Source organism: Panthera pardus, unplaced genomic scaffold, assembly GCF_024362965.1.
Source record: "Panthera pardus isolate Hobbes unplaced genomic scaffold, ASM2436296v1 HiC_scaffold_16, whole genome shotgun sequence".
Classification (NCBI taxonomy): domain Eukaryota; kingdom Metazoa; phylum Chordata; class Mammalia; order Carnivora; family Felidae; genus Panthera; species Panthera pardus.
Genome location: NW_026526721.1, coordinates 155,645,128 through 155,672,993, shown reverse-complemented (window position 1 = coordinate 155,672,993; position 27,866 = coordinate 155,645,128). Strand labels below are relative to the sequence as shown.

Genomic DNA, 27,866 nt, shown 5'->3' with positions numbered 1-27,866 from the left:
CCGCATGGTCAATTAGCCACCGAACTAACTCTCGTTACTTACCTGTCAGTGATTTTGGTGCAACCGTTGAGGTTTAAATGTTCAATGTTGCGGCAGTTCTGTGCAAAGGTCCTAAAAAGAGAAAACATTTAAAAACTCCCTGGACAGCCACTAGAGGGCGCGGGTCACCATCCACATTTAGAACAGTGCTCCTCGAGCTAAAAATTTTGTTTTATTGTGCAAAGAGCATTTAACATGAGACTTACTCTCCACAAATTTTAAGAGTACAATATATTATGGCCGACTTTAGGTACTGGTGCTCAGCAAACTTTAATGTGCACGTGAAACAGCTGGGGTTCTTCCCACAGTGCAGATTCAACGGTACTGCTAAGCAAACTGCTTAACGGTCTGTGTTTTTTTCTTTCTTCCTTCCTTCCTTCTTCTTTCTCTTCCTTTCCTTTCTTCTTTTCCTTCCCTTCCTCCATCCGTCTCCCTCCCTTTCTTTTCTTTTCCTTCCTTCCCTTCTTCCTTTTCTTTCTTTCTCTTTTTTTATGTCCTTTCCTTCCTTCTTTTTTCTTTTTTTCCTTCTTTCTTTCCTTTCCTTCCTTCCTCTCCTTTCCTTCCTTCCTTCCCTTCCTTTTCTTTATCTCTCCCTTCCTCCCTTCCTCCCTCCCTCCCTTCCTCCCTCCCTCCCTTCCTTCACTTCCTTCTTTTCCTTCCTTCCCTTCTTTCTTCCTTTTCTTCCTTTTCCTTCCTTCCTGTCTGCATTTCTACAAAATTCCCAAGTGATGCCAGTGCTGCTGCTCTGGAACTACACGTTGAGAAGCAAAGCCTAAGACTGACTATGCATCGGTCATAATTCTCCTTCAACCCACACCTTGGTGGGTTGATATCTGAGGGTGGAGGCCTGGCTCCTTGTTACTTCTCTTTATAGAAAAATCAGTTCGAAGCAAGGGGGTTGAATCTTTCTTGTATTGTGCCATGCTGCCATTTGGTTATTTAAGAGCCTTCCTGGAGAAACCATCTTTGGCCATTGATAGGGTCAGTGGTTGATCAGTATGAAGAACCATCCAGCTACTGGTGCAAATACTCAGTCACAAAAGGCAACTTCCTCAATAATTTGTGGGTTGGTAGCAAGGCCAGAAGTGGAAAATTAAATATCTCTTCCTCTCCACCTACTCTTTAACATATCAGCTTGGACTGGCTCCGCTCATCTGCATTTTCCTGAGATACAGCTTCAATGTATCTTTAGGGGTGAGTCCCGATTCTTGCATACAGTAGCCAAATGTCTCCCAAACCTGGCCTCAAACCACATGTCACTCTTATCTGCTCCTTCTGCCCTGGCAGGGTGCTATGGAAGTGAGCTAGAGCCTGGTGGAATGCCGAAGTTGAAGATATGGAGCCCAAAGTCTGACCAAGGTGATTAGAATGATCAGAGAAGAGTATTAGAGCAGAGAGAACTTTAGAGGGTTCCCCTCAAGAACTCAGTAGAGTACTAATCAGAGCATATGCGTATGTGGAAACTACCCAAAGCCAGGGAAAGAATCCTTAAAAACCGTTAAAGGGAACAACAGCCAGAGCCTACCCGGAGTCAGGAAAGTGCCCATTCCCACAAGCCAACAATGCAAATCATCTTAATCTGTGGGACACTGGGTAGAGCACTGAGAACTCATTGCTTCAGGTATACAATTAGCCCTCGACGAAACACTGCTTCAGTCCAACTTAACAAATTTAAAAAAGAAAAGGGGTTGAAGAGAACTATGTCCAAATAACTCAACTGTGTCCAGAACAAAACTCAAGAACAGTTATAGGAATACAAAATATTCAGCTACCAAAATAAAACTCACGATGTCTGGCATTGAACAAAAAGTTGCCATGCATTCAAAGAAGAAGGAAAACACAACCATAATGAGGACAAATTTTCAATCAAAGCTGACCCAGAACTGACACAAATATTCGAGATAGCAGACAAAGACATTAAAAGTTATTACAACTGTGTTCTGTAGAATGTAGTTCTATGGTGCTACCTAAAGATTAAATAAGTTATGTTCATTAAATATGCCATGTAGAGACATCAGAGATATTTTTAAAGACCCAAATTAAACTTTCAGACAATGGCTGAGATAAAAAATTTCCTGGATGGGATTAACAGCAGATGAGACATTGTGGAAGAAAATATTGGTGATCTTGAAGACATAGCAATAGAAACTATCCAAAATGAAACATGGAAAGAAAACAAGAAAAAATAAAAAGAACGGAACATGAATGAGTTGTGGGACAGCTTCAAGCAACCTAATATACATGTGACTGGGAGTCTCCAAGGAATAGGAGGTTAGGGAGGGGGGGTAGTGGATATCTGAAGAAGTATTGGCCAAAGTTTTTCCAAAATTTATGAAAACTATAAACCTACAGATCCAAGAAACTCGAAGAATTTGAAGTACAAGAAATATGAAGAAAAATACATCAGGGCATATCATAACCAAATTGGTCAAAAGCAGTGATGGAGTAATCTTAAAGCAACCAGAGAAAAAGACACATTATGTACAGAGAAAGAAAAATAAGGGTGACAGAAGATTTCTCACAGGTAACAAAAGAGCAAGAAAACAGAGGAACAGCATCTTTAAAATACTGAAAACAAAAAAAAACCCTGTCAACAAAATTCTATGCTGAGCAAAAATATTTTTCAAAAGTGAAGGAAAAATAAGTTTTTTCAGACACAGAAGAGCTGAAAGAGGGGCACCTGGTGGCTCAGTCAGTTAAACCTCTGACTTAGGCTCAGGTCACGATCTCAAAGTCTGTGAGTTCGAGCCCTGCTTCAGGCTCTTTGCTGACAGTGTGGAGCCTGCTTCAGATTCTGTGTCTCCCTTTCTCTCTGCCCCTATTCAACTCGTGCTCTTTCTCTCTTTCAAAACTAGAAGAAGAAGGAAAAAAAAAAAAAGAGCTGAAAGAATTAATCAGATCTGCGGTACAAGAAATGTTAAAGAACAGTCTTTAGGTAGAAAAAAGAGTGACACTAGATGACAATTTGTATCTGCACAAAGGAATGAAGAATTGGAAACAGTAACTACTTGGGTATATGAAGTCAATTTTTTAGTTATTTAAATCTCTTAAAAAATAATTGACTATTAAAAACTACTAACAATCTAGTGTGGAATTTATATTATATGTAGATTGAAAATGTGTAGCAATAATAGCATAAAGGCTGAGTGAGGAAAACTGGAATTGATATGTAATATAATTTGAGGGTACATTATAAGTCCAAGATGTACGTTATAAACTCCAAAACAACAATTAAATTATAAAATAACACATTACAGCTCTAATCCAAAAAAGGATAAAAAATGGAACCATAACAAATTCTTAATCCAGAAAAAGGCAGACAAAGACGAAAGGGAAAGAAAAAAGTGTATGGGACAAATAGAAAACAAATAGCAAGAGAGTAGATATAAAACCAACCATATCATATCAATTATCACATTAAATTTAAATAATCTAAATACCCAAATTAAAAAGCAGAGATTGTAATAATGGATCAAAAAAGCAACATCCAACCATACATTGCTTACAAGAAACTAACTTTAAATATAAAGATACAAATCAGTGAAAAGTAAAAGAACAGAAAAACATGCCATGCCAACACTAATCAAAGAAATCTGGAGTGTCTATGTGATAATCAGATGGCGTAGACCTCACAGCAAAGAATACTACCAGAAATAAAAGAAGGCCATGTGATAGTGATACATGGTCAATCCATCATAAAGGCACAGCACCCTAAATGTGTATATACCTAATAACAGATCTTCAAAATACATGAAGAAATACAGTGACAGAACTGCAAAGAGAAACAAATACAAAATTATAGGCAGAGATTTCAATGTAACTGTCGATCAAATAAGAAGTCAGCAAATCAGTAAAGATATAAAACACTTGACCATCACTCTCAATCATCTTGATCTAATTGATATTTATAGAACACTCCACCCCACAGCAGTTCAAGTTCATATGAACATTTACCAAGACAGACCATATTCTTGGCTACAAAACAAGTTTTAATAAAATTAAAAGGATTCAAGTCATATAAAGTATATTCACAGATCACAATTGAATTAAATTAGTAATCAATAATATAAAAATCTGGAAACGCCAGATTTCTGGAAACTAATTAATACACTTCTCAATAACCCATGGTCAAAGGAGAAATCAAAAGAGAAACAGAATACAGTTTTAATGGAATGAAAATGCAAACAAAGAATTCAAATTTGTGAAATGCTATTAAATCAGTACTTTGGGAGAAATTTATAGCACTAACTTTCCATTCTAGTAAAGGGAAATAGGTCTCAAGCGAATGACTTAAGCTTTCATGTTAAGAAACCAGAAAAAAGAAGATCAAATGAACCCAAAGTAAACAAAAGAAGAGAATAAAAGATCAGAATGTATATCAATGAGGCAGCAAAAAGGAAAACAATAAAAAAATTTTTTTAAACCCAAAGGTGGTTTTTTCAGAATATCATTAAACTTAATAAACCTGTAGCCAGAATGATCAGGGGGGGAAAACACAAAAGGGAAAACATGTATCAGAGAAACCGACGCATCTTCACTTTAAAATACGCTATTTATGTCAATAAAAAAGCCAAAGAATATGTAAATTGAAATAGGCAATGTACAGTCACTGTGACTTTGATTCAACATCGCAACTACTTCCATACAGTAAAAAGAAAAAAAAAAATTAACCAACATCAGGAATAGAGAGAGGAGGTATCACTGCAGATTTTACAAATAGTAAAATGATAATCAGAAGGTGGGGGTGCCTGGCTGGCTCAATCAGTAGAGCATGTGACTTTTGATCTCTGTGTTGTGAGTTTGAGCCCTATGTTAGGGGCAGGGTTTACTTAAAAAAATAGAAATAAAATGATAATAAGACGGTATTATAAACAACTTTATGACCATAAATTTAACAACTTGGATGAAATAGACAAAATCTTTGAAAGATAAAAATTATACCAAAGGTTGCTCAAGAAGGAATAGAAAACATGAAGAGTTCTACATATACTAAATAAACAGAATTTGTAGTTAAAAACCTGAAAAAGAAACATGCAGGCCCAGATGGCCTCAGTGGTGAATTCTACCATACATTTAAAGAAAAAAATAATAAAACTCTACATAAATTCTTCCAAAATCCTGAAGAGGAGGGAACACTTCTCAATTCATTCTATGAGGCCAGTATTACTTGATACCCAAATCAGACAAAAATATCCCAAGAAAAGAAAACCAAAGAACCATATCCCTCATGAACATAGATGCAAACAAAATTAACAAAATTTTAGCAAATAGAATACACCAATATGTAAATAATATAATACATGATGACTCACATTGTTGTTTATCCAAGGCATGGAAGGTTGGTTTAACATTAAAAAATCAACCCATGTTTATAGCAGCACTATTAACAACGGCCCAAGTATGAAGAGAGTCCAAATGTCCATCAACAGATGAATGGATAAAGAAACTGTGGTATACACACACACACACACACACACACACACACACACACACACACACACACACACACAATGGAGTATTACTCGGCAACCAAAAAGAATGAAATCTTGCCATTTGCAACTATGTGGATGGAACTGGAGGGTATTATGCTAAGTGAAATTAGAGAAAGACAAATATCATATGACTCCACTCATATGATAACTTTAAGAGACAAAACAGATGAACATCAGGGAAGGGAAACAAAAATAACATAAAATCAGGGAGGGGGACAAAACATAAGAGACTCATAAATATGGAGAACAAACAGAGGGTTACTGGAGGGGTTGTGGGAGGGGGGATGGGCTAAATGGGTAAGGGACACTAAGGAATCTACTCCTGAAATCATTGTTTTACTATATGCTAACTAATTTGGATGTAAATTTAAAAAAATTAAAAATAAAATTAAAAATAAATAAATACTAAAAAAAAAAAAAAATCAGCCAATGTAATTCACCATGGTAACTAAACAGGTAAAACCACACAATAATCTAAAAGACACAGAAAAAGGACTTGACAAAATCTAACATCCACACTCAACTGAAAAGAAAAACCCTCAGCCAACTAGAAATAGAAGAAAATTTCCCCAATTTGATGATCATCAGCAAAAAAATCTAGAACTAACACCATATTTGGATGCCTTCTCCCTAAGGTCATGAACTGGCTAGGATGTCTGTTTTCACTATTTCTATTCAACACTGTACTAGAGATTCTAGCCAGTGCAATAAGGCAAGAATAAGAAAAGGCACTGATTGGAAACAAAGAAGAAAAACTATCTTTGATGATAGGTGACATGACTCCTGTTTATGCAGAAAATCCAAAGTAACAAACAAAAAGCTACTAAAACGGAGTCTATTAAGGCTGAAGGACAAACAATCAATGTACAAAAATCAATAGTATTTCTGTTTACTAACAAAGAAGAATCAAAAATTGAAATAAAAAACACTACTTATAATATTTCATAACACAGATAAATATGACAAAATATGTGTATAATTGTTCTACTGAAAACTGTAAAACATGCTGAAAGAAATTTTAACACACCTAACTATATGGAGAGATATACCACGTTCATGAGTTGGGAGACTCAACATTGTTAAGATGTCAGTTCTCCCCAAATTGATCTATGAATTCAGCATCATCCTAAATCATGATCCCAGCAAGATTTTTTTGTAGAAATTGACAAGCTGATTCTATAGTTTATATGAAAATGCAATCTAGAACGGCAAAACAATTTTGAAAAGAACAAAGTTGGAGGAAAAACACTATTTGATTTCAAACTTATAAAGCTGCAGTTAATCCAGACAGTGTGGTTTGGTATAAAGACAGACAAATAGATCAATGGAAAATATAGAGAGTATAAAAAATAGTCCCACAGTTATTTGGACAACTGATTTTCAACAAAGGTGCCAAGGCAATGAAGTGCAGAAACAGTGGTCATTTCAACATATGGTGTTAGAATAACCAAACATCATATGCAAAAAATGAATTTCAATTTATACCTCACACCATATACAAAAATCAACTCAAAATGGATCATAGATCTAAACTATCAACCTCTAGAAACACAGGAGAAAATCTTTATGACTCTGGGTTAGGCAAAGATCTCATATATCATTGACAAAAATTGATAAGTTGAATTTCATTAAAATGAAAAACTTCTCTTCAAAAAACAGGTAAGAGAATACAAAGATAAACCACAGACTGGAAGAAAACATTTACAAAATACAAATCTGATAAAATTCTCAAAATTCAATGGTAAGACAAAAAACAATCCAATGAACAAAAAGGGCAAAAAACCCACATTCGAACAGTATTTCAGCAAAGAAAATACGTGGATAGGGGCTCCTGGGTGGATCAGTCAATTCAGCATCTGACTCTTGATTTCGGTTCAGGTCATAATCCCAGGGTCATGGGATCGAGCCCCGTGTCTGGCTCCATGCTGAGTGTAGAGCCTGCTTAAGATTATCTCTCTGCCTCTGCCCCTCTCATCCACTCATGCACTCTCACTACCTCTCAACAAAAGAAAAGAAAGTATGTGGATAGCAAAAGTACATAAAAAATACTCGGGGTGCCTGGGTGGCTCAGTCGGTTAAGTATCTGACTCTCAATTTTGGCTCAGGTCGTGATCTCACAGTTCGTAAGTTTGAGCCCCATGTCTGGCTCCACGCTGACAGTGTGGAGCCTGCTTGGGACTCTCTCTCTCCTTCTGCCCTTCTCCCACTCTCACATGCGCTTTCTCTCTCCCTCTTTCTCTCTCTTTCCCTCCCTCCTTTGTCCCTCCCCTGCTCGTGCTCTCTCTCTGTCAAAATAAAGAAATAAACTTTAAAAAAAGATGCTCAACAACATTAATCATTAGAAATACAAATTAAAACCACCATGAAATACCACTACACGTATCTATCTATCAGAAAGGCTAAAATTAAAAAGACTGACCTACCAAATGTTGACAAGGTGGGGGAGGGACTGGAAGTACCACACACTTCTGGTGGGAATACAAAATGGTATAATCCTTTTGGGAAACAGTTTGAAAGGTTTAAAAAGTTAAACACACACCCACCAAATGATCTAGCTAATCCTAGGTATTTACCCAAGAGAAATGAACATATATGACATACGAAGTCTTATACACAAATGTTCATAGCAGATTTATATGTAATGGCTGCAAACTGGAAAGAACCCAAATGAGAGATTAATAGATGGTATTATATCCATTAAATGGATCACTATTCAGCAATAAAAAAGAATGAATTACTGATACATACGACCACACGGGTGGATCTCAAAACAATGATGTTGGGTGGAAGAGGCCAGGCCAAAAGGAGTACATACTGGATAATTAGTTAAACTTTTGAAAATTCAAACTAACCTATAGCAGCAGAAAGCAGATCGGTGGCTGCCTAGCAGTGGGACAGACACAGGGTGGGAGGGAGGGAGGGATTATAAAGGCACATGAGGAAACGTTCGTGGGACATGCACTGCTCATTACTTTGATTACAGTGTTGGTTTTATGGGTACATACATATGCCTGAAATGATCAAATTGTACCCTTCAAGTACATACAGTTTATTGTATCTCAATTACATCTCAATAAACCTGTTAAAAATCCCAGGACTTCATACATAATGATGGAGCAAGAGTTACAGAGAGCATACATGTAAGATTATTAGTACTGGGGTTTTAATCTATTTTGATTATTACTGTATCTCCATTCCCTAGATCAGTGCCTGGCGTAGTCGGGCTCAATAAACATTTGCAAACGAATAGCCTCCCTCCACCAAAAACAACAACACTACATATGTGGAACAGAGTAGATGCCAAGGCTAGCTCTAGGTCATTACAAGAAAAAACTGGAGGGGTGCCTGGGTGGCTCAGTCGGTTAAATGTCCGACTTCCACTCAGGTCATGATCTCATGGTTCGTGGGTTCGAGCCCTGCATCGGGCTCTGTGCTGACAGCTCAGAGCCTGGAGCCTGCTTCAGATTCTGTGTCTCCCTCTTTCTCTGCCCCTCCCCTGCTCATACTCTCACTCTCTCTCTGTCTTTCAAAAATAAACAAATGTCAAAAAAAAATTTTTTAATGAAAAAAAAAAAAACCCGGAGACATAACAAAATTCTTTCCAAGTCATAATTCTGGGATTATGCTTGTCAGTTTTTCTCACAGTAATCTGGTCTCACATATTAAAGATGTATGAGATATTAACATCGATTTTTACTATAAAAATTATGGTAAACCAATAACATTCTCAGTCTCACAGGATAGTTTTGCTACTGTATATGGCTTTATTCTAATTGCCAAGGTAAGAATATATTTCTTTGATATTCCTTATCTATAATCCACATCTTCACATTTGTTTTTTTTGTTTTGTTTTATTATTTTTTTTTAAGTTTATTTATTTTTGAGACAGAGAGAGACAGAGCATGAATGGGGGAGGGGCAGAGAGAGAGGGAGACACAGAATCGGAAGCAGGCTCCAGGCTCTGAGCCATCAGCCCAGAGCCCGACGTGGGGCTCGAACTCACGGACCGCAAGATCGTGACCTGAGCCGAAGTCGGACGCTTAACTGACTGAGCCACCCAGGCACCCCCACATTTGTTTTTTTTAACGGAACGACTATTAAACTTACGTTCTCTACTACCAATTATCTTAGGACCTATTTGGTACATTGAAGCTCCATATTAAAATAGAACTAATCTATTCCATCAGTTTACAAAACTTTTGAAGTAGCAGAAAATTTGGCCTCATGACCTGAGTTTCTTGATTAAAAAAAAAACAAAACACTTTGTTCCATAACATTTAAAGGGAGTATTATGATCCTTAAAATACAGTATGAACGGGGGGCACCTGGGTGGCTCAGTCAGTTAAGCACCTGACTCCTGACTTTGGCTCAGGTCATGATTTCATCGTTCTTGAGATCAAGCCCCAAGCCGAGCCCTGTGCTGATGGCGTAGAGCCTGCTTGGGAGTCTCTCTCTCCCTTTCTCTCTGCCCCTCCCCCGCTTGTGCTGTCTCTCTCAAAATAAATACATAAACATTTAAAAACATGTTATGAGTCAATTTTCCTAGCAATGGTGCAGCAGATGTTTCAATGACAAATTACGCCACCTGTAATTTTACTGCACGTTCTCACTGGCAGTTGCGACTGACGTACATGGGGGTGACGCTTAGGTCTACGAGAGACAAAGTCCGTCCCAAGGTTCTAGGGGGCAGTGTGTATTCTAATGTAGCCAACCTCAAACAACAGTAGAGGCCACAAGGATAAAAACATAAAGGCTTTAATTATGTCTTGTCTCCAGAAAAGCACGTGCCCTTAACGGCGGACTGCTAACATTTCCAATAAATAATGGCTACCCAGCAAGAGGTGGGCAAGCATGTGTTTGGGTTAACTATAATAAAAAGACTGTGGTAATCACACCCTTTTAGGAGCATGCAGAATTCCAGGTTATGTGCAGGACGCTTCTGAATTATTTTGCCAAGTAGGAGAATACACAAAAAGGTGGTCACTTTCATGAAGATGAAGCTAGCAAGAAGGGGAAGTGAAGAAGGGAACAGAGGCGAACCATCGTATCGTGCCCCAGGCCCTTCGTGCGTGCTGTTTCGAGTGATGCCCGTGACAGTGTCACGCAGGAACCACAGCTGCCTTCGCTTTGCAGAAGAGAGAGCAACCCCCAGCGAGGTGAAATAATGCGTCCTCAGGCCACATCCCTAACCCAGGCCGGAGGATTCCAAACTTTTACTCTACACAAATTACCACAGAAACGATGTCACAGGAGAAGAGCACTTAATATGCTTGGTTTGTTCTTGCTGATGGCAAGTCGGCTATGAGCTGCCACCACAGAGTGAATCACTGTGGATCCAACTTACTTCAAGGAGGAGTCCCCAACACCGATGCAACCCCGCAGGCTGAGCTTCCTCAGGAACCCACCGCATCGCTTGGAGATATTTTCCACTACTCGACCCTTGAATCAAGAAAGTCGGGAAAAACATCTTAAGTTTCATGCTGCTTATCTAATGGCATAATAACCTGAAATTTAGAAATGGAATCGAATTTTCCCGGGCATAAAAGAAGCTATTTCGGAACATTCTTCCAACACCCCACCTTGTTCCTAGCGTATAAAGGAGCTGCAGGCATGAAGAAATAGTTTCAATTAAAGTGTTAAATATTAAAAAAAAAAAAAAAAAAAAATCCGTGCACTATGTTTTGGAAGTTTTAGCCCCGGAGCTAGGCCTCCCCTTACAGGGCTCACGGCTACTCCACCGATGACCAAGCTTTGTGAGGTCAGCTATGGGAACACTGGGTGCTGAGCAGGGGTCTACAACAACGTTGCTCCAAAAAACACCAAACTTTGTTGTAGCCGAACATTATGGCACTAGAAGTCTGAAGATGTATCATAAAAGCTCCCCCGCATTCTTCTTAGAAATCCCTATGTAAACACATTTCCTTTGAAAAAGGAACTCGGGCTGGCAGATACGTTAAAGGGGAAAAAAATGAACATCGGTTAACACTTTCACTTTTTCAGGCACGATTTTAACACTTCCTTGTACGTATTACGACTCATCTAATATTCACGACAACCTCACAGGCTACTACTCGACAATGGAGACCATGAAGAATGTGTCTGGAATACAGAAGATCCCTTAGGAATCTCTCTTAGCATTGCCACGCCCTGTGATTCAGGCCAGTAAAAGACTACAGGTCAATCTAGGTGGAACGACCAATGACCCATACACTTCAGAAAGTACCATAGTAACGAACCATGACTAGCTGGGGGGCCTGCTGGAGATAAAGGGAGCACAGAACGTGCAGTAGAAGAAGGTAGTTGTAAACACCGAGGACCACCATGCGACCAATTCCAGAAATGAAAACTGCAATTGTCATGAGTGTTTCTCCCTATTTTGTTATGAGAGTGTGTGTGCGTGTGTGTGTGTGTAGAGATAATACTTTTTTTTTTAAGAGAGAGAGGGCGAGTGGGGGAGGGGCAGAAGGAGAGGGGGAGAGAGAATCTTGAGCAGGCTCCGTGCCCAGCACGGAGCCTGACGTGGGGCTCAGTCCCCCAACAGTGAGATGGTGACCCGAGCTGAAAGTAAGACATTTAACTGACTGAGCCACCCAGGCGCCCCACGTTTGTCTTCTTTCCCCTCCTATTCCCTTATGTAAAATAAGATGTATTGCCACCAAACCATGGTATTTAACTGTTGTTACTTCTGCATCACGGTATTTAAGGTACAGGGTACCAGGAAGAGTGAACATCACTCAGGACTTTCTTCCTCTGAGGAAGGAGTTGGTGTGTTTCCGTTGTACGCTGGGTACTTGTATCACATTAGGCGCAATTACAGTCTTTGGAGATTAAGTGCAGGTTGAGGAGACGCGTATGGGCGCCACATCGACAAGGGGTGAACCTGTGCTAATCCATCTTATGTGCCAACTTGACTGGGCCACGGGATGCCCAGATCGCTGGCCAAACAGTATTCTGTGTATCTCTGTGAGGGCACTTCTGGATTAGATTAACATTTGGATCAGTGGAGGGAGTAAAGCAGATTGCCCCTCCTAGTGTGGGTGGACCTCATCCAATCAACTGAAGACCTGAATGGAATCAAAAAGGCTGAGTAAAAGGTAACTCCTCCTCCTGCCTGACTGCTTGAGCTGAGACACTGGTCTTTTCTGGCCTTGGGACTCGGGGGAAACCTCAGCTCTTCTTAGGTCTGGAAGCTGTCAGCTCTCAGACTGGAATTTCCCACATCAGCTCTGCTGGTTCACAGGTCTTAAGACCCAGATTGGAGCTACACGTCAGCTCTCCTGGGCCTCCTGCTTCCCAACTGCCGATCTTGGGACTTCTCAGCCTCCATCATCGCCTGACCCGATTCCTTACACTAAATCTATGTAGCTACACACACACACACACACACACACACACTAGTGGCTGTTTCTCTGGAGAATCCTAATGCAGACTGGATCTATTACCTTCATTTTGCAAATAAAGAAAGTAAATGTTTACATCGCCAAGGTTACACTTTAGTGAGTAGTAGAGTTAGGGTTCTAACATGTTTATGTGATTCTAAAGGCCGTGTACCCCGCGTAAGTACTACCTCTATGAGGTAGAAAATACCGAAAAAAGGGCCATTGGGGTTTCTAAAAAAACACTATTATCCTTACTATATAAAATAGCAACCTGGGCCCTGAACTGTAAGCACTAACAATTCACTAGATCTCATCAAACCACAGGATCACAGGAATAGGGCTCACATATGTTGTTACCTGGCTAACTGATGAATAGATAAAGAAGATGTGGTATATGTATATATAGATAGATATATAGATATAGATACATACACAATGGAATACACTCGGTGATGAAAAAGAATGAGATCTTGCCATCTGCAACAATGTAGATGGAACTAAAGTGTATTATCCTAAGCAAAATAAGTCAGGCAAAGAAAAATGAAATATGATTTTGCTCATATGTGGAATTTAAGGAATGCAACAGATGAAATAGGGGGAGGGAAGGAAAAATAAGATAAAAACAGGGAGGGGGAGACTCCTAAGTAGAGGACAAACTGAGGGTTGCTGGAGGGGTGGTGGGTGGGGGATGGGCTAAACGGATGATGGGCATTAATGAGAGCACTTGTTGGGACGAGCGAGCGCTGGGTGTTGTACATAAGTGATGAATCACTAAATTCTACTCCTGAAACCAATACTACACTGTATGTTAACTAACTTGAATTTAAACAATAAAAAAATTTTTTTTTAAAAGATGGAAATCTAAACTTCGGTATTGCTAGCAGCTTTATTTATGCTTTCTTAAGAGTTAACAAATCTCTGTCTTTAGAGGGAAAAACAGATTATGACTTGGAAGTCCAAGATAAATAAATATTTAAGTACAGAATAAGACAGCAAAAACCCCTCCATACCAATGTCGGCAAATGGAGCACACAACATGTTTTTCTCCATTTAAGTTTAGTTACATTTATATGAGCTTTCTATTCTTCCTTTCTTTGGAGGAAAGGCTTTTGTACTGGAATAAAAAAAATTATATTAAGAATTTTCTACTCCGCTGTTTCCAACTAAGAGGAAAAAATGAGCAAATTCTTTCTGAATGCAAAAGTCAAGTCAATGGCTGTATGTTATCCATTTAGATAGTATGTTGTAGGTGTGGATTTTGGAATGAAGGGATTTAGAGAGAAACAAAGCCTAAATGGAGGGACCTTTGGAGCTGTAATTTTTAGATGAGCATGCTACTCGGTTATTCCTCACTTTTGGCTGGTAGAATCCAATGGCACAAAAATATCCAACTTTTAAAGGCATGGAAAATGCCTAAACATCAGGGAAACAACACTTATTCAGGAAAGAGTGATGCTGAAGGAAAGGCGCCGAAGCACACGTGCCTTCTGGGCACTCTAGTCTGCCTTTTCTCTAAAACATGACATCACGTAATCCATTGTGTTCAAGGTGACTACCGTCCTCTTACTAAGTGAAAGACCTTGGGTAAGTCACTCAAACATTTTGTGCCTCGGCTTCTTCAATGTGGTGTTTCTGAGGAGATTAAATGAACATATGTAAGTTGCTTAAATAGTGCCAGGCACACAGTAAGTACTATTAACCTATTAATCCGGAACCTTGGTACCTTCTCTGTCTTTCAACATATCCATAAATCATCATTTTCGTCCCAAATAAATTTGAGATGATTGGCTTATCCATGGAATGCTTCCCAGGGTGAGTATCCAATGGATCCTATTTAGACAATACTGGGGGCCCCAATACTTGAATCCAATCTGGGTTCAAATTGCTAGCCCGCAAGGGTGACTAAATAGTGTTAGACTAGACTGAAACCCTGGTACCAACTGTTTCGAGTTTTCACAAGTAATGTTTTACATAACTGGTGAGCCGTAAGCTAGTCTCTCTTCAGTGGAAGTACGTACTCTTAAATATCTCTGCAATGTGTTTATAGAACGGCAGTCAGCCATCAGCTAAAATTCTGAAATCAAATAATGCATAAGGCAGTGCCACTCACTTGAAATAGCATTTTTAAAGCTCTGGACGTAAATGTTTTAAGTGTGCTTTCAAAAGGTTGTACAGTTTGGAAAAATCATCAAAGAACACTGAGGGGACAATAAGAACCAAGAGTAAGAATGCATAATTTGCAAATTGTAAAAAAAACAATGACTCTCCCTTGGCCAGCATAAATGACTGCAATTTTTGGAATCTAATGTGCTTCTCAACATCACTAAGTAAACACAATGAACAAAGATCTAGAGATTATCGGTCTGAAGGGGAATCACGTGTCAGCATGTTTGGGTGGGGCACTGTTGCAATCACTGCTATTAAGTCTGGAAAGGGCATTAAAGAACCCCTAACCCAGGGGCCACAGTCCAAGCCAGCAAAGAGAATTTGTCTTTCCAGGTGGGCGTGAAGCCCTGAGGCCTTCCAAGCTCAGAACAAGAGAGGAACCCACAGTGGGAAGCGCTGTGCTCAGCCCCTCTGCCCCACTGTCTGACACTGGGTTGGAGACTCTCCAGCTAATCCCCTGGAGAAGGAGGTGAAGGGGCCCCACACTGGCCATTAGCTCCCCGAGGTAACACCGGGTTAAGTAACTGGCAGGAAATTGTTTGGGCGCAACTCACCGTCAAGCGTGATTATTTCCTTATCCGTTAAAAAAGACACAGAACGTACACTTTGGCAAAAACACTTCACGAAAATGCTATATGAGGAACCGAATCAAAATACAGTTCCACTGACTATAACTGAGTTGGCTACCCCAGAAGTGAACAAGGTTTTCCTAACATGGGGTAGATAAACTTCAGAATCTCAACACCCTAAAACAGCTCTCTAGACAATTCCTGTGTGCAATGCTCTTTATTACTTCTCTCTTAGTTTTTAGTCATAAATTGGTATTCAATACTAAAGCTGTTTGAAAATAAACTTTTCTCATTTGCTCAGGCTGATCACTCCTAGATGGAGATGTTCCCATATTTCTAGGTAAATACATGAGAATCCTAGACTTAGAAAAGGCTTTAAGGATCATTTGGCTTCTTTACTTTACGGATAATAAAACTGAAGCGCTGAGATAGTCTGTGGCTTAAGTGGCTGAGCGGGAGCGATCGTCCAGGTCTCCAGCCTCACTCCTGGCCCCAATTCTTCTGCTATTTCTCCATTCTTGGTGCTGAATGAGAATTCTCGGTGGAGCTTTCAGATCAATAAATGTGTGTCAAGAGTCTCCTAAGATTAAAGCACGGAACCAGGTGTTAATGATGCAGGAATGGGGCTTTAAAAAGCTCGGTGAGGGGCGCCTGGGTGGCGCAGTCGGCTAAGCGTCCGACTTCAGCCAGGTCACGATCTCGCGGTCCGTGAGTTCGAGCCCCGCGTCAGGCTCTGGGCTGATGGCTCGGAGCCTGGAGCCTGTTTCCGATTCTGTGTCTCCCTCTCTCTCTGACCCTCCCCCGTTCATGCTCTGTCTCTCTCTGTCCCAAAAATAAAATAAAAAACGTTGGAAATAAAAAGCTCGGTGATGGGGAACCTGGGTGGCTCAGTCGGTTGAGCGTCCGACTTCGGCTCAGGTCACGATCTCACAGTCCGTGAGTTTGAGCCCCAAGTCAGGCTCTGTGCCGACAGCTCGGAGCCTGGAGCCTGCTTTGGATTCTGTGTCTCCCTCTCTCTCTGCCCCTCCCCCCCTCATGCTCTGTCTCTCTGTCTCAAAAATAAATAAAAACATTAAAAAAAAATAAAAAGCTCAGTGATACCACTAAGGTTATAAACATGAACAAGGAGAAAAGTAGTCTATTACTGATACAGAACCCAAAGCAAAATGCAAGTAGAATTTTGGTCCTCATGTATGCAGACACCTTCTTGGGTCTTTATATTAAATCTGACTAAATGCAGCAAAATTAAAAGGCAGGAAAGAGTGACCAGTTTACTCACCTTTTTAAAAAGTCCTATGTCTAAAATAAAGCTAACTTACCTCCACATCTGTCTGAAAGTTAAAAAGGTCTATTCTTTGCCAGTTGCTTCCATCCAGGGCTAAAATGTTCCAGGCCTGGGAGGCGGGAGGAAGAGGAGGAGAGACAGGGGTGAAGGCAACTGTTAGAGGAAGTCTTGACTCAGCCTCTGTATTTTCAAACTTTTATTATCTTTTTTTGAAAGATTTTATTTTTAAGTCCTCTCTACACCCAACGTGGGGCTCGAACTTACAACGCCAAGATCAGGCGTCCCATGATCTACCTACCGAGCCAGGCAGGCGCCCCTAAACTTTTATTCTTGATATACATTAAGTTGACAATCAAATATGGAATTATGTTAAATACAGAAGATGATATTAAAGTTAACTGCTTGCTTGAACTAAAACTCATTCTCATTCTAATAAAACTTGGTATTTATTGATAAACATCTGGTTAATACTCTACCTTGGAAATCTGTGCACATCGGCACAAAGTTACTATATCCAAGAAGGAAAATATTCTAGGAAGAAAGGGGAGAAACAAAAAAATGAGACAGTATTAACGTTTTAGGATATTTACAACTTTAAAGATAAAATCTAATGTGCCACCTGGATAGATCGTAAGTTTTTTCAAGATTCCTCAATTCACAATAGACAAGCTCACTACAATTCTATGTCACTACTGTGAAATGTTAAATGTCCACACGTTCCAAAGCTGTTTTAAACACACTACACAAATCCCCTTAAAACAGCACCAATTAAAGTCGTATGCCCTTTGTTCCAAGGACATGGACACGGCACACTAGATCGTAACTTGTTCTATCAAAAAGCCAAATGTCTAACCTCCCAGACACTAAGCCCAGGGAGAGCTAAATCCTTCTCATTTCCATGTCCCTAGCACACGTCTCATGTCCCAAACCCCTCTTCTGGTGGCAGATGCACCCAACAGGCTCAGATGCCCGAGCCTCAAATAACGCGGTCGAGCAACACTCGGTGCTAAACTCCGTTTGGTTTTGGCACATTTGTTCGCAAGGCGGAAGGGGATGGAGCCCGGTCACTGGGAAGCTGTACGGGAGACCGGTTTTTCCTGAGCAGAAGCCGAGAACCACAGGAGACGAGGAAGGTGGGAAAAAGCAAGGCAGGCGAGGAAACGAAACCCTAGCTGACGCCAGCTGTGCCCTCGGAGGAGGCGGCACCGTCAGCCAGCGTGGCAGGCGTCCGAGCGAGGGCCCCACGCCGGCGGTGGAGGAAGCTGCCGCTGGCGGTCAGCGCTGTGCAGCAGCGGCTGCAAAAAACAGGGAGCGGCTTTCTCGCGAGAAGAAAGGTGGGCGGGGCCGAGGTCGGGACGGAAACAGGATCTCCGTTCTCATAGTTCTGGAAGGTACCCACCGAAGTGTGCGTCCGTGCGGGGCAAGGGGCCGGAGGGGGCTGGCCCACAGGCGCCTGCAGAGCCCTTCGAGGCTCTGCAGAGGTGACAGTCGGTGGCGAGCCGAAAACCCGCGCGCTCAGGAAGGACCCGCGAGCCACCGCGGCACGGCAAGCGGCTTCGGGTGAAAAGCAGAGGCTGGAAGCACACGGGCCACGCTGACCTTACAAACCCCGGTGGGGCTCCGTCTACAGGAAAATGCCGGTGGCTGAACACGCGCACTCACACGACGCCAAACACGCTTCGGCGTGTCCGCCAACACTCGCACGGCCTGCGTGGAAACACATCGCGCCCCACCCCCGGGCCCTGCCGCCTCAAGGCCCACGTCCTGTGCCACACGAGCCTCCTAGGACGGGCCACAGCCGATCGCCTGTCCCCCGAGAGAACGAGGGCCCCGCGGAGAAAAGCCCACGGTAGGGCGGAGCGCTCCACGCTGGGGCTGAGCTGTGAAGCGAGCGCCGCGGGGGAAAGAGGAGCTGGCCCAGCCTCCCTTGAAAGCCTCCAAGACCTCCCGCCTTGGAGACCACGTGCCGTCCCCTCTTGGCCAGAAGAGCTGTACTGATGATCGTAAAACCAGCTGAGTCCGGTCGCGTGCCTGCCAGGTGCCGGCCGCAGTTTATGTTCGCCACTTCACGGTCCCAACGCCGTCATGAGACGCTGTCCTGATCTGTTTCTAACAGAGAGGTCAGTAACTTGCCCAGGCCGCACAGACTGTAAGAGCAGAGCTAGGACGTAAACCCAGGTAGTCCGGCCGGAGAGCCCAAGCCTGTGGCCCCTCTCCACGCAGCCTCAGTTTACCAGGGCTGTTTTTCCTTCAGGGGCGGACCGGATGCCGTCGCTTCAACTGAACAGCAAATGAAGCAGTTGTGTTTCCATGGAAAACTACGTATGGAAAACCCGTATCTTCGAACGCTAGAATCACACCAACAGAAGCGAAATGGCCACACGTCCAGGCACACACGAGAAGCAACAGCCGGAACGCAAGCTTACATCTCTCATGCTTACCAGCAAATTCCGTGGTGACTCAATGAAAAAGTAGACCGCCTGTAGTATTGACACTATTTCCCCTTTCCCCGTGACCCCACGAAACCATGTAGTTGAATCTGCACAAGTTAAATAGGCAAGATGGGGCTCCAAACTGCCAAGGTGCAGCCTAAGCCAAATTCCTGAATCATGTTTCAGTGAATAAAATAAATGCCCTGAATGGCAGCGCCGGGGACACTGGCAATAGAAACGGAGCTCGCTAGAGGAGTTAGAGTCATGGGAAGTTGAGCTCTGCACTTTCCAAGGCAATCTTTTTTGTTTTTTTCCCTGGAAATTGCTTCCTACCTCGAATGTTATCATTTCACCCTTCATTAGGAAAGCATTGCGACGGCAACTTGGTCATAAGCGAATAGATAGAGGGGTATCCAGGAGTGGATGTACTTCTGGATTTTGTAAGACTCTTCGAATTATGAAGTTTTCTAAGTCTTGATGTCTGTTAACGTAAGTCCTTCAACTTGGTTCTTCATCAAGATTATGTTGGCTATTCTTTTTAAAAAAAAATTTTTTTTTAACGTTTATTTTTGAGACAGAGAGAGACAGAGCATGAATGGGGGAGGGTCAGAGAGAGGGAGACACAGAATCTGAAACAGGCTCCAGGCTCTGAGCTGTCAGCACAGAGCCTGACGCGGGGCTCGAACTCACGGACCGCGAGATCATGACCTGAGCCGAAGCCGGACGCTCAACCGACTGAGCCACCCAGTCGCCCCTAAAATGAAATTTTTTAATGTCATTTTTTTTTAAGTAGGCTTCATGCCCAGCATGGAGCCCAACGTGGAGCTTAAATCTATGACCCTGAGATCAAGCCCTAAGCTGAGACCAAGAGTCCAATGCTTAACCGATTGAGACACCCACAAATTTTAAGTAAGCTTTATGCCCAACGTGGGGCTTGAACTCATGAACCTGAGATCAAGAGTCACATGCTCTACCGACTGAGCCAACCAAACGCCTCTTCGATGTCATTTTCTAATCGTTGCAAGTATACATAATCTCCATACATTTACCTTGTATCCACGAACACTTCCAAATTCATTGATATATGTTCTTCTCTAGTGTCAATAATGGTAATGAAAGACATCTTTTTCTCATTGCCATTTCAGAGAAAAAGCTGTCACTTTTTATTATGACATTTACTATACGGTTTTCCCCCTTCCTTTTCAACTTTTAAAAGTTACTTTGTTATACCCTGTAAAAGGTTTCAGTTTTGTCCATGCACGACTTAACCATCTCTTTAACATTCACTTATCTCCCCTTTGAAAAATTAAAAGAAAATAGTACATATAGAGTTCCCATATATTACCCTCCATATTGACACACACTTTCTCCTATTATTAACATTTTGCATTCTTGTGGCACATTTCTGACAGTTAACAAATACTGGTACATTATTATTAACTAAAGTCCATAGTTTAGGTTAAGTTTCACTCTTTGCATTGTATAATTAGTTTTATGGGTTTTGACAAATGGATGACATATACCCACCATTACAGTATTATATGTAAGAGTTCACCAGCCTATAAGTCACCTGATTCACAAGTCCCTCCTTCTCACGAAGCCCTGTTAGCCACTGATCTTTTTTTTTTTTTTTTTTTAACATTTATTTTTGAGAGACCGAGCACAAGTCGGGGAAGCAGGCTCTAGGCTCCAAGCTGTCAGCACAGCTGAACCCATGAACTGTGCAGTGCAGGGCTCGAACCCATGAACTGTGAGGTCATGACCTGAGCTGAAGTTGGATGCTTAACCAACTTGAGCCACCCAGGCGCCCCAGCCACCGATTTTTTTTAATGTCTCCACAGTTTTGCCTTTTTTAGAATTTCATAATTGGAATCATACAGTATGTGCCTGTTCAGATTCGTGTCCGTCACGTAGCAATATGCATTTAAGGTGCTTCTCTTTTAGTGGCAAGATAGCTCACTATTTTTTACTGCTGTATAATATTGAACTGATTCATCCAGTTAAAGCCATCTTATGTGCTTTCCGTTTGGGGTAATTATGAATAATTCTGCTATAAACATTTGCATGCAGGTTTTTGTGTGGATGTTTCCTATTCGGATAAATGCCCAGGAATAGAACCGCTAGATGATGTAACTTTATGTTTAGCATTGTAAAAACAAAACAAAACAAAAACAAATACCACCAAACTGTCTTCCAAACTGCCTGTGCCATTCTGAATCTCCACCAGCAAAGAATGAGAGTTCCTGTTGCTCTGAATCTTGTCAACACTTGGTATGATTTGATTGTTAAACTTTAGCCATTTAAACAGGTGTACAGTGATATCTCGTTTAATTTTCAACTCCTTAATGACATATGCTACTAAGCAACTTTTCATACGTTCCTCGGCATCTGTAGATCTTCTTTGGTGAGATATCTGCCTAAATATTTGCCCATTTTTTAATTGGTTTGTTTTCTTGCTGGGTTTTAAGAGTTCTTTATGTATTTTGGACATCAGCCCTTCATCATATATGACTTGGGCAAATATTTTCTCCCAATCGGTGGTCTTTTTATTCTCTTAATGTTGTCTTTCTCGGAGAAGAAAGTTTTAACAAAGTCCAACTTGTCAATTTTCTCTTTCATGGATCATGCTTTTGGTACTGTATCTGAAAACTCACTGCCAAACCCAAGGTCACCTACATTTTCTCCCATGCTTCTTCCAGAAGTTTCACAGTCTTGCATTTTCCATACAGGTCTATGATCCATTTTGAGTTGATTTTTGTGAAAGGGGTAAGGTCTGTGTCTACATTCTGCCTTTGCATATAGATGTCCAATTATCCCAAAACCATTTGTGGAAAAAGATACTCTCTCCATTAAATTGCTTTTGCCCTTTTGTCAAAGACCAGTTGACTCTGTGTGGCTCTATTTCCGGGCTTCTTATTGTGTTTCACTGATCTATTTGTCTACTCTTTCACCAACAACACACTGTCTTGATTACTGTAGCTTTATGGTAAGTCTTTAAGTCAAGTAGTGTCAGTTCTCCAATACTGATCTTCAGTATTGTACTGGCTTTTCTGAATCTTCTGACTTTCCACTTAAATTTTAGAATGAGCTTGTCAATATCCACAAAATAACTTGGTGGTATTTTGACTGGGACTGTGTTGATTCTACAGGTCGACTTGGGAAGAATGAACATTTTAACAACATTGGGTTTTCCTATTCAGGAATGTGTAACATCTCTCATTTAGATTTCTTTGATTTTTTTCATTGGAATTTTGGAGTTTTCATCATATAGATCCTGTACAAATTATACCAGATTTATACCTAAGTATTTCATTTTTTTATGCTAACGTAAATGGTATTGTTTTTCACTTCAATTTTTAGTTGTTCACTGGTATATAGGAAAGCAATTACATTGTACATATTAACATTGTATCCTGCAAACTTGCTATAATTGCTTACTAGCTATAGAAATATTTTGTCTCTTCTTTGGGATTTTCTCCATACATAATCATTTCATACACAAACAAGACCAGTTTTATTTCTTCCTTTCCCATGTATCCTTTTCCTTCCTCTTTTTATCTAATTGCATTAGCTAGGACTTCCAGTACTATGAGGAACAGGAGTGGTAAGAGTGGTCATCCTTTTCTTATTCTTGATCTCAGGAAAAAAGCATTGAGTTTCTCACCATTAAGTGTTAGCTGTAGGTTTCTCATAGATATTATTTTGTTTTAATGTTTATTTATTTTTGAGAGAGACAGAGCGCAAGTGGGGGAAGGGCAGAGAGAGAGAAGGGGACAGAGGACCCAAAGCTGGCTCTGTCACGACCCCAAGATCAAGAGTCACGTGCTCTACTGACTGAGCCAGCCAGGTAGCCTGGTTTTTTTTTTTTTGTTTGTTTTTTTGATGCATACAAAAAAAATCAGGTAATTTATTTTTTTTAAAAGAGAAAACACATAGCTGCTTTTTATTAAAAAACTCAGAGATGAAATAAATCTACTGAGCCCTAAAACATTTCTTTTTTTTTAAATTGATTTAATTTTTTTTTTAATTTACATCCAAATTAGTTAGCATATAGTGCAACAATGATTTCAGGGGTAGATTCCTTAATGCTCCTTAATCATTTAGCCCATCCCCCCTCCCACAACCCCTCCAGCAACCCTCAGTTTGTTCTCCATATTTATGAGTCTCTTTTGTTTTGTCCCCCTCCCTGTTTTTAGATTATTTTTGTTTCCCTTCCCTTATGTTCATCTGTTTTGTCTCTGGAAGTCCTCATATGAGTGAAGTCATATGATTTTTGTCTTTCTCTAATTTCACTTAGCATAATACCCTCCAGTTCCATCCATATAGTTGCAAATGGCAAGATTTCATTCTTTTTGATTGGCGAGTAATACTCCATTGTATATATGTATATACCACATCTTCTTTATCCATTCATCCATCGATGGACATTTGTGCTCTTTCCATACTTTGGCTGTTGTTGACAGTGCTGCTATAAATATTGGGGTGCATGTGTCCTTTGAAACAGCCTATCTGTATCCCTTGGATAAATACCTAGTAGTGCAATTGCTGGGTCATAGGGTAGTTCTATTTTTAGTTTTTTGAGGAACCTCCATAGTGTTTTCCAGAGTGGCTGCACCAGCTTGCATTGCCACCAACAATGCAAAAGAGATCCTCTTTCTCCGCATCCTCGCCAACATCTGTTGTTGCCTGAGTCGCTAATGTTAGCCATTCTGAAAGGTGTAAGGTGTTTTTTTTTTAATGTTTATTTATTTTTGACAGAGAGAGACAGAGCATGAGCGGGGGAGGGGCAGAGCGAGAGGGAGACACAGAATCCAAAGCAGGCTCCAGGCTCTGAGATGTCAGCACACAGCCCAACACGGGGCTCGAACTCACGGACTGCGAGGTCGTGACCTGAGCCGAAGTCGGATGCTCAACCGACTGAGCCACCCAGGCACCCCTCATGGTGGTTATGATTTGTATTTCCCTGATGATGAGTGATGTTGAGCATTTTTTCATGTGTCAGTTGGCCATCTGGATGTCTTCTTCGGAGAAGTGTCTATTCATGTCTTTTGCCCATTTCTTCACTGGATTATTTGTTTTTTGGGTGTTGAGTTTGATAAGTTCTTTATGGATTTTGGATACTAACCCTTTACCTGATATGTCATTTGCAAATATCTTCTCCCATTCCGTCAGTTGCTTTTTAGTTTTACTGATTGTTTCCTTCACTGTGCAGAAGCTTTTTGTTTTGATGAGGTCCCAGTAGTTCATTTTTGCTTTGGTTTCCCTTGTCTCCGGAGACGTGTTGAGTAAGAAGTTGCTGCGGCCAAGATCAAAGAGGTTTTTGCCTGCTTTCTCCTCGAGGATTTTGATGGCTTCCTGTCTTACATTGAGGTCTTTCATCCATTTTGAGTTTATTTTTGTGTATGGTGTAAGAAAGTGGTCCAGGTTCATTCTTCTGCATGTCGCTGTCCAGTTTCCCAGCACCACTTGCTGAAGAGACTGTCTTTATTCCAATGGATATTCTTTCCTGCTTTGTCAAAGATTCGTTGGCCATACATTTGTGGGTCCATTTCTGGGTTCTCTATTCTGTTCCGCTGATCTGAGTGTCTGTTCTTGTGCCATAGCCTGTTTTTTTTTTGTAGTGTTCTTGATCAAGTTGAGGAAGTTCCCCTCTATTCTTGGTTTGATGAGATTCTTGGTCATCATCATCTAATGTCATCTAATGGACATTAGAATTTATCAAATGCTATTTCTGCATTTACTGATGACCTTGTAATTTTTTCTTCTTTAGACAACTGATGTGATGGATTACCTTCATTTTGGAATGAAGCATCCTTGATTGTGGCATATAATTCTCTTTATGCATTGTTCAATTTGGTTTGCTAAGTTTGTTGAACTTTGCATCTATGTTCACAAGATACATTGTTCTGCAGTTTTTCCTTTCTATAATGTCTTTATATGATTTTAGTATTACAGTAATGCTGTCTTCACAGAATGAGTTAAGAAGTCTGCTGCTTCTAGGGGCGCCTGGGTGGCTCAGTCAGTTGAGCGTCCGACTTCGGCTCAGGTCATGATCTTGCAGTCCGTGAGTTTGAGCCCCGCGTCGGGCTCTGTGCTGACAGCTCAGAGCCTGGAGCCTGCTTCAGATTCTGTGTCTCCCTCTCTCTCTGCCCCTCCCCTGTTCATGCTCTGTCTCTCTCTGTCTCAAAAACAAATAAAACATTAAAAAAAAAAAAAAAGTCTACTGCTTCTATTTTCTGGATGATGTAAAGAATGGGCATCATTTCTTTCTTGTTTGTACAATTCACCAAAATAACCATCTGGGTCAGGTGCTTTCTGTTTTGGAAGGTTATCAATAATTGATTCATTGTATTTAATAGATATATGTCCATTCAGTTTATCTATTTCTCCTTGTGTGATCTTTAGTAGTTTTTGTCTTTCAAAAAATTGGTCCATTTCATCTAAGTGATCAAGTTTGTGGACATAGAGGCATTCATAATACTCCTCGATTATTCCTTTAATGTCCATGAGATTAACAGGGATGATCCCTCTCCCATTTCTGATATTAGTAATTTGTGTCCTCTTTCATTCTTAAACTGACCAGAGGTTTATCAGTTTTATGGATCTTTTCATAGAACAATTTTGGTTTTGTTGATTTCCTCTACTGTTTTCAATTTCATTGATTTCTGCTCAACTTTTTATTAGGTCCTTTCTTTTGCTTGCTTTAGACTTCCATTGATCCTCTCTCTAGTTTCCAAAAATGGAAACTCAAATTATTGTGCTTAATTACACTGACTGATTTTCAAATACACAAACAAATCCTGTATCTCTAAAACAAACCCATTGGTTATAATTATTAGGCATTTTATATATTGTTGGACTTGACTTGCTAGTTTTGTTTAGGATTTTTACATCTATGCTCATGACAACTATTGGTGTATAATTTTCCTTTCTTATAACATCCTCATTCAGTTTGGTATTAGGGTTATGTTGACCTCATAAAACTGCCTCTATACTTTGAAAGAGTCTAAGACTGGTATCATTTCTTCCTTAAAATTTGGATATTTTCCAAAGGAATTGGAACAGGAGTGGTAAGAAAAGCTTTCAGGGTTTATTTTCTTCAGGAAAATTTTATTCCTAAATTCTATTCAACAGATAACTCCCCATTTCCTTCTTGGCCTTTTGGCTAAGATCAAGTGTAGTAAAATAACTTCAGGTTTTTAATTTCTTCCATTGGTTTTTAAAAGTTGTGTTTTTCAAGGAATTTTCTCCTTTAATCTAGTTTCATATAGTGGTTAAATGTGTTCCATAATTATGTCCATACTACTTTTTTTTTTTAATCTTTATTTTTGAGAGAGAGAGAGAGCACGCGCTCAAGTGGGGAGCAACGGAGAGAGAGGGAGATGCAGAACCCTAAGCAGGCTCCAGGCTCTGAGCACAGAGCCCGACGCGGAGCCCAACGCGGGGCTTGAACTCATGATCTGCAAGTTCATGACCTGAGCCGAAGTCAGACGCTCAACCGACTGAGCCACCCAGGCGCCCCATACTACTTTTTAAAAAAATGTTTATTTATTTATTGTTGAGAGAGAGAAAGAGAGAAAGACAGAGAGAGAAAACACAAGTCGGGGAGGAGCAGAGAAAGAGGGAGACACAGAATCTGAAGCAGGCTCCAGGCTCTGAGCTATCAGTGCAGAGCCCAACACAGGGCTCAAACTCATGAACTGTGAGATCATGACCTGAGCCGAAATTGGATGCTTAACCAACTGAGCTACCCAGGTGCCCCTATCCATACTACTTTTAAAAATTGGTTATGTCTCCAGTTTTAGAGTAATTTCTCTTGTTTTTTCCTTTATCAGTCAAGCTAGAGAGTTATCAATTTTAGTAATAAAAATTATCTTTGTTGATTTCTGTTTCCTTAATCTATCCTCTTATCTTCATCAATTCCTTCATTATATTTCTTCGAATTTTCTGCATTTTTCCAGTCATTTGAGATGGAACTCTTGATTACTGACTTTCTTCCTTCCTTTTCTAATGCATGCATTTAAAGCATTTCCAAGAACCATCCCACAAATTTTGATATCCCATACTTTCATTCTTGCTTAGTTTGAAACACTTTCTGATTTCCACTGTGATAACTTCTGATTCATGCAGTTAGAAATAGGTAGCTTAATATTTTCTTATTATTGATTTCTAGTTTAGTTCCACTCTGGTCAGAGAAAATACTCTAGATAATTTCAATCCTTTGAAATTTGTTGAAATTTACATTATGGCTCAACATACAATCTACTTTGATAAATGTTTCATGCGCATTTTAGAAGAATGTGTGCTCTAAAGTTGTTAGATGTAGTGTCCTGTATAGGTCTGGTTGGTTAAGTATGGTTCACATCTCCTATATTCTACTTTTTTTGTCTGATTATTCTATCAGTTACTATTAGTCTATCAAGGGTATGTTAAAACTCTACATATGATCATGGATTTGTCTGTTTTTCCCTTTAGTTTTGCCTTATATTTTTTCAACTTATTTT

At 40.4% G+C, this 27,866-nt stretch overlaps 1 protein-coding gene across 4 annotated transcripts in view; it reads right to left on the bottom strand.

Annotated features, from left to right (window-relative positions):
- FBXL2 (F-box and leucine rich repeat protein 2) overlaps positions 1–27,866 on the bottom strand; it is a 134,893-nt gene that overhangs the window by 56,860 nt on the left and 50,167 nt on the right. For all 4 annotated transcript variants that reach the window (XR_008422656.1, XM_053904082.1, XM_053904084.1 and 1 more), the window contains 4 exons: positions 17,407–17,461; positions 16,965–17,039; positions 10,876–10,970; positions 43–111 (listed from right to left, as the gene is read on the bottom strand). Coding sequence is in view for 3 of the 4 variants with exons in the window: in XM_053904082.1 (XP_053760057.1) it covers positions 43–111; positions 10,876–10,970; positions 16,965–17,039; positions 17,407–17,461 (294 nt within the window). In the remaining variant the exon portion in view is untranslated. The remainder of the gene's footprint in view (positions 1–42; positions 112–10,875; positions 10,971–16,964; positions 17,040–17,406; positions 17,462–27,866) is intronic.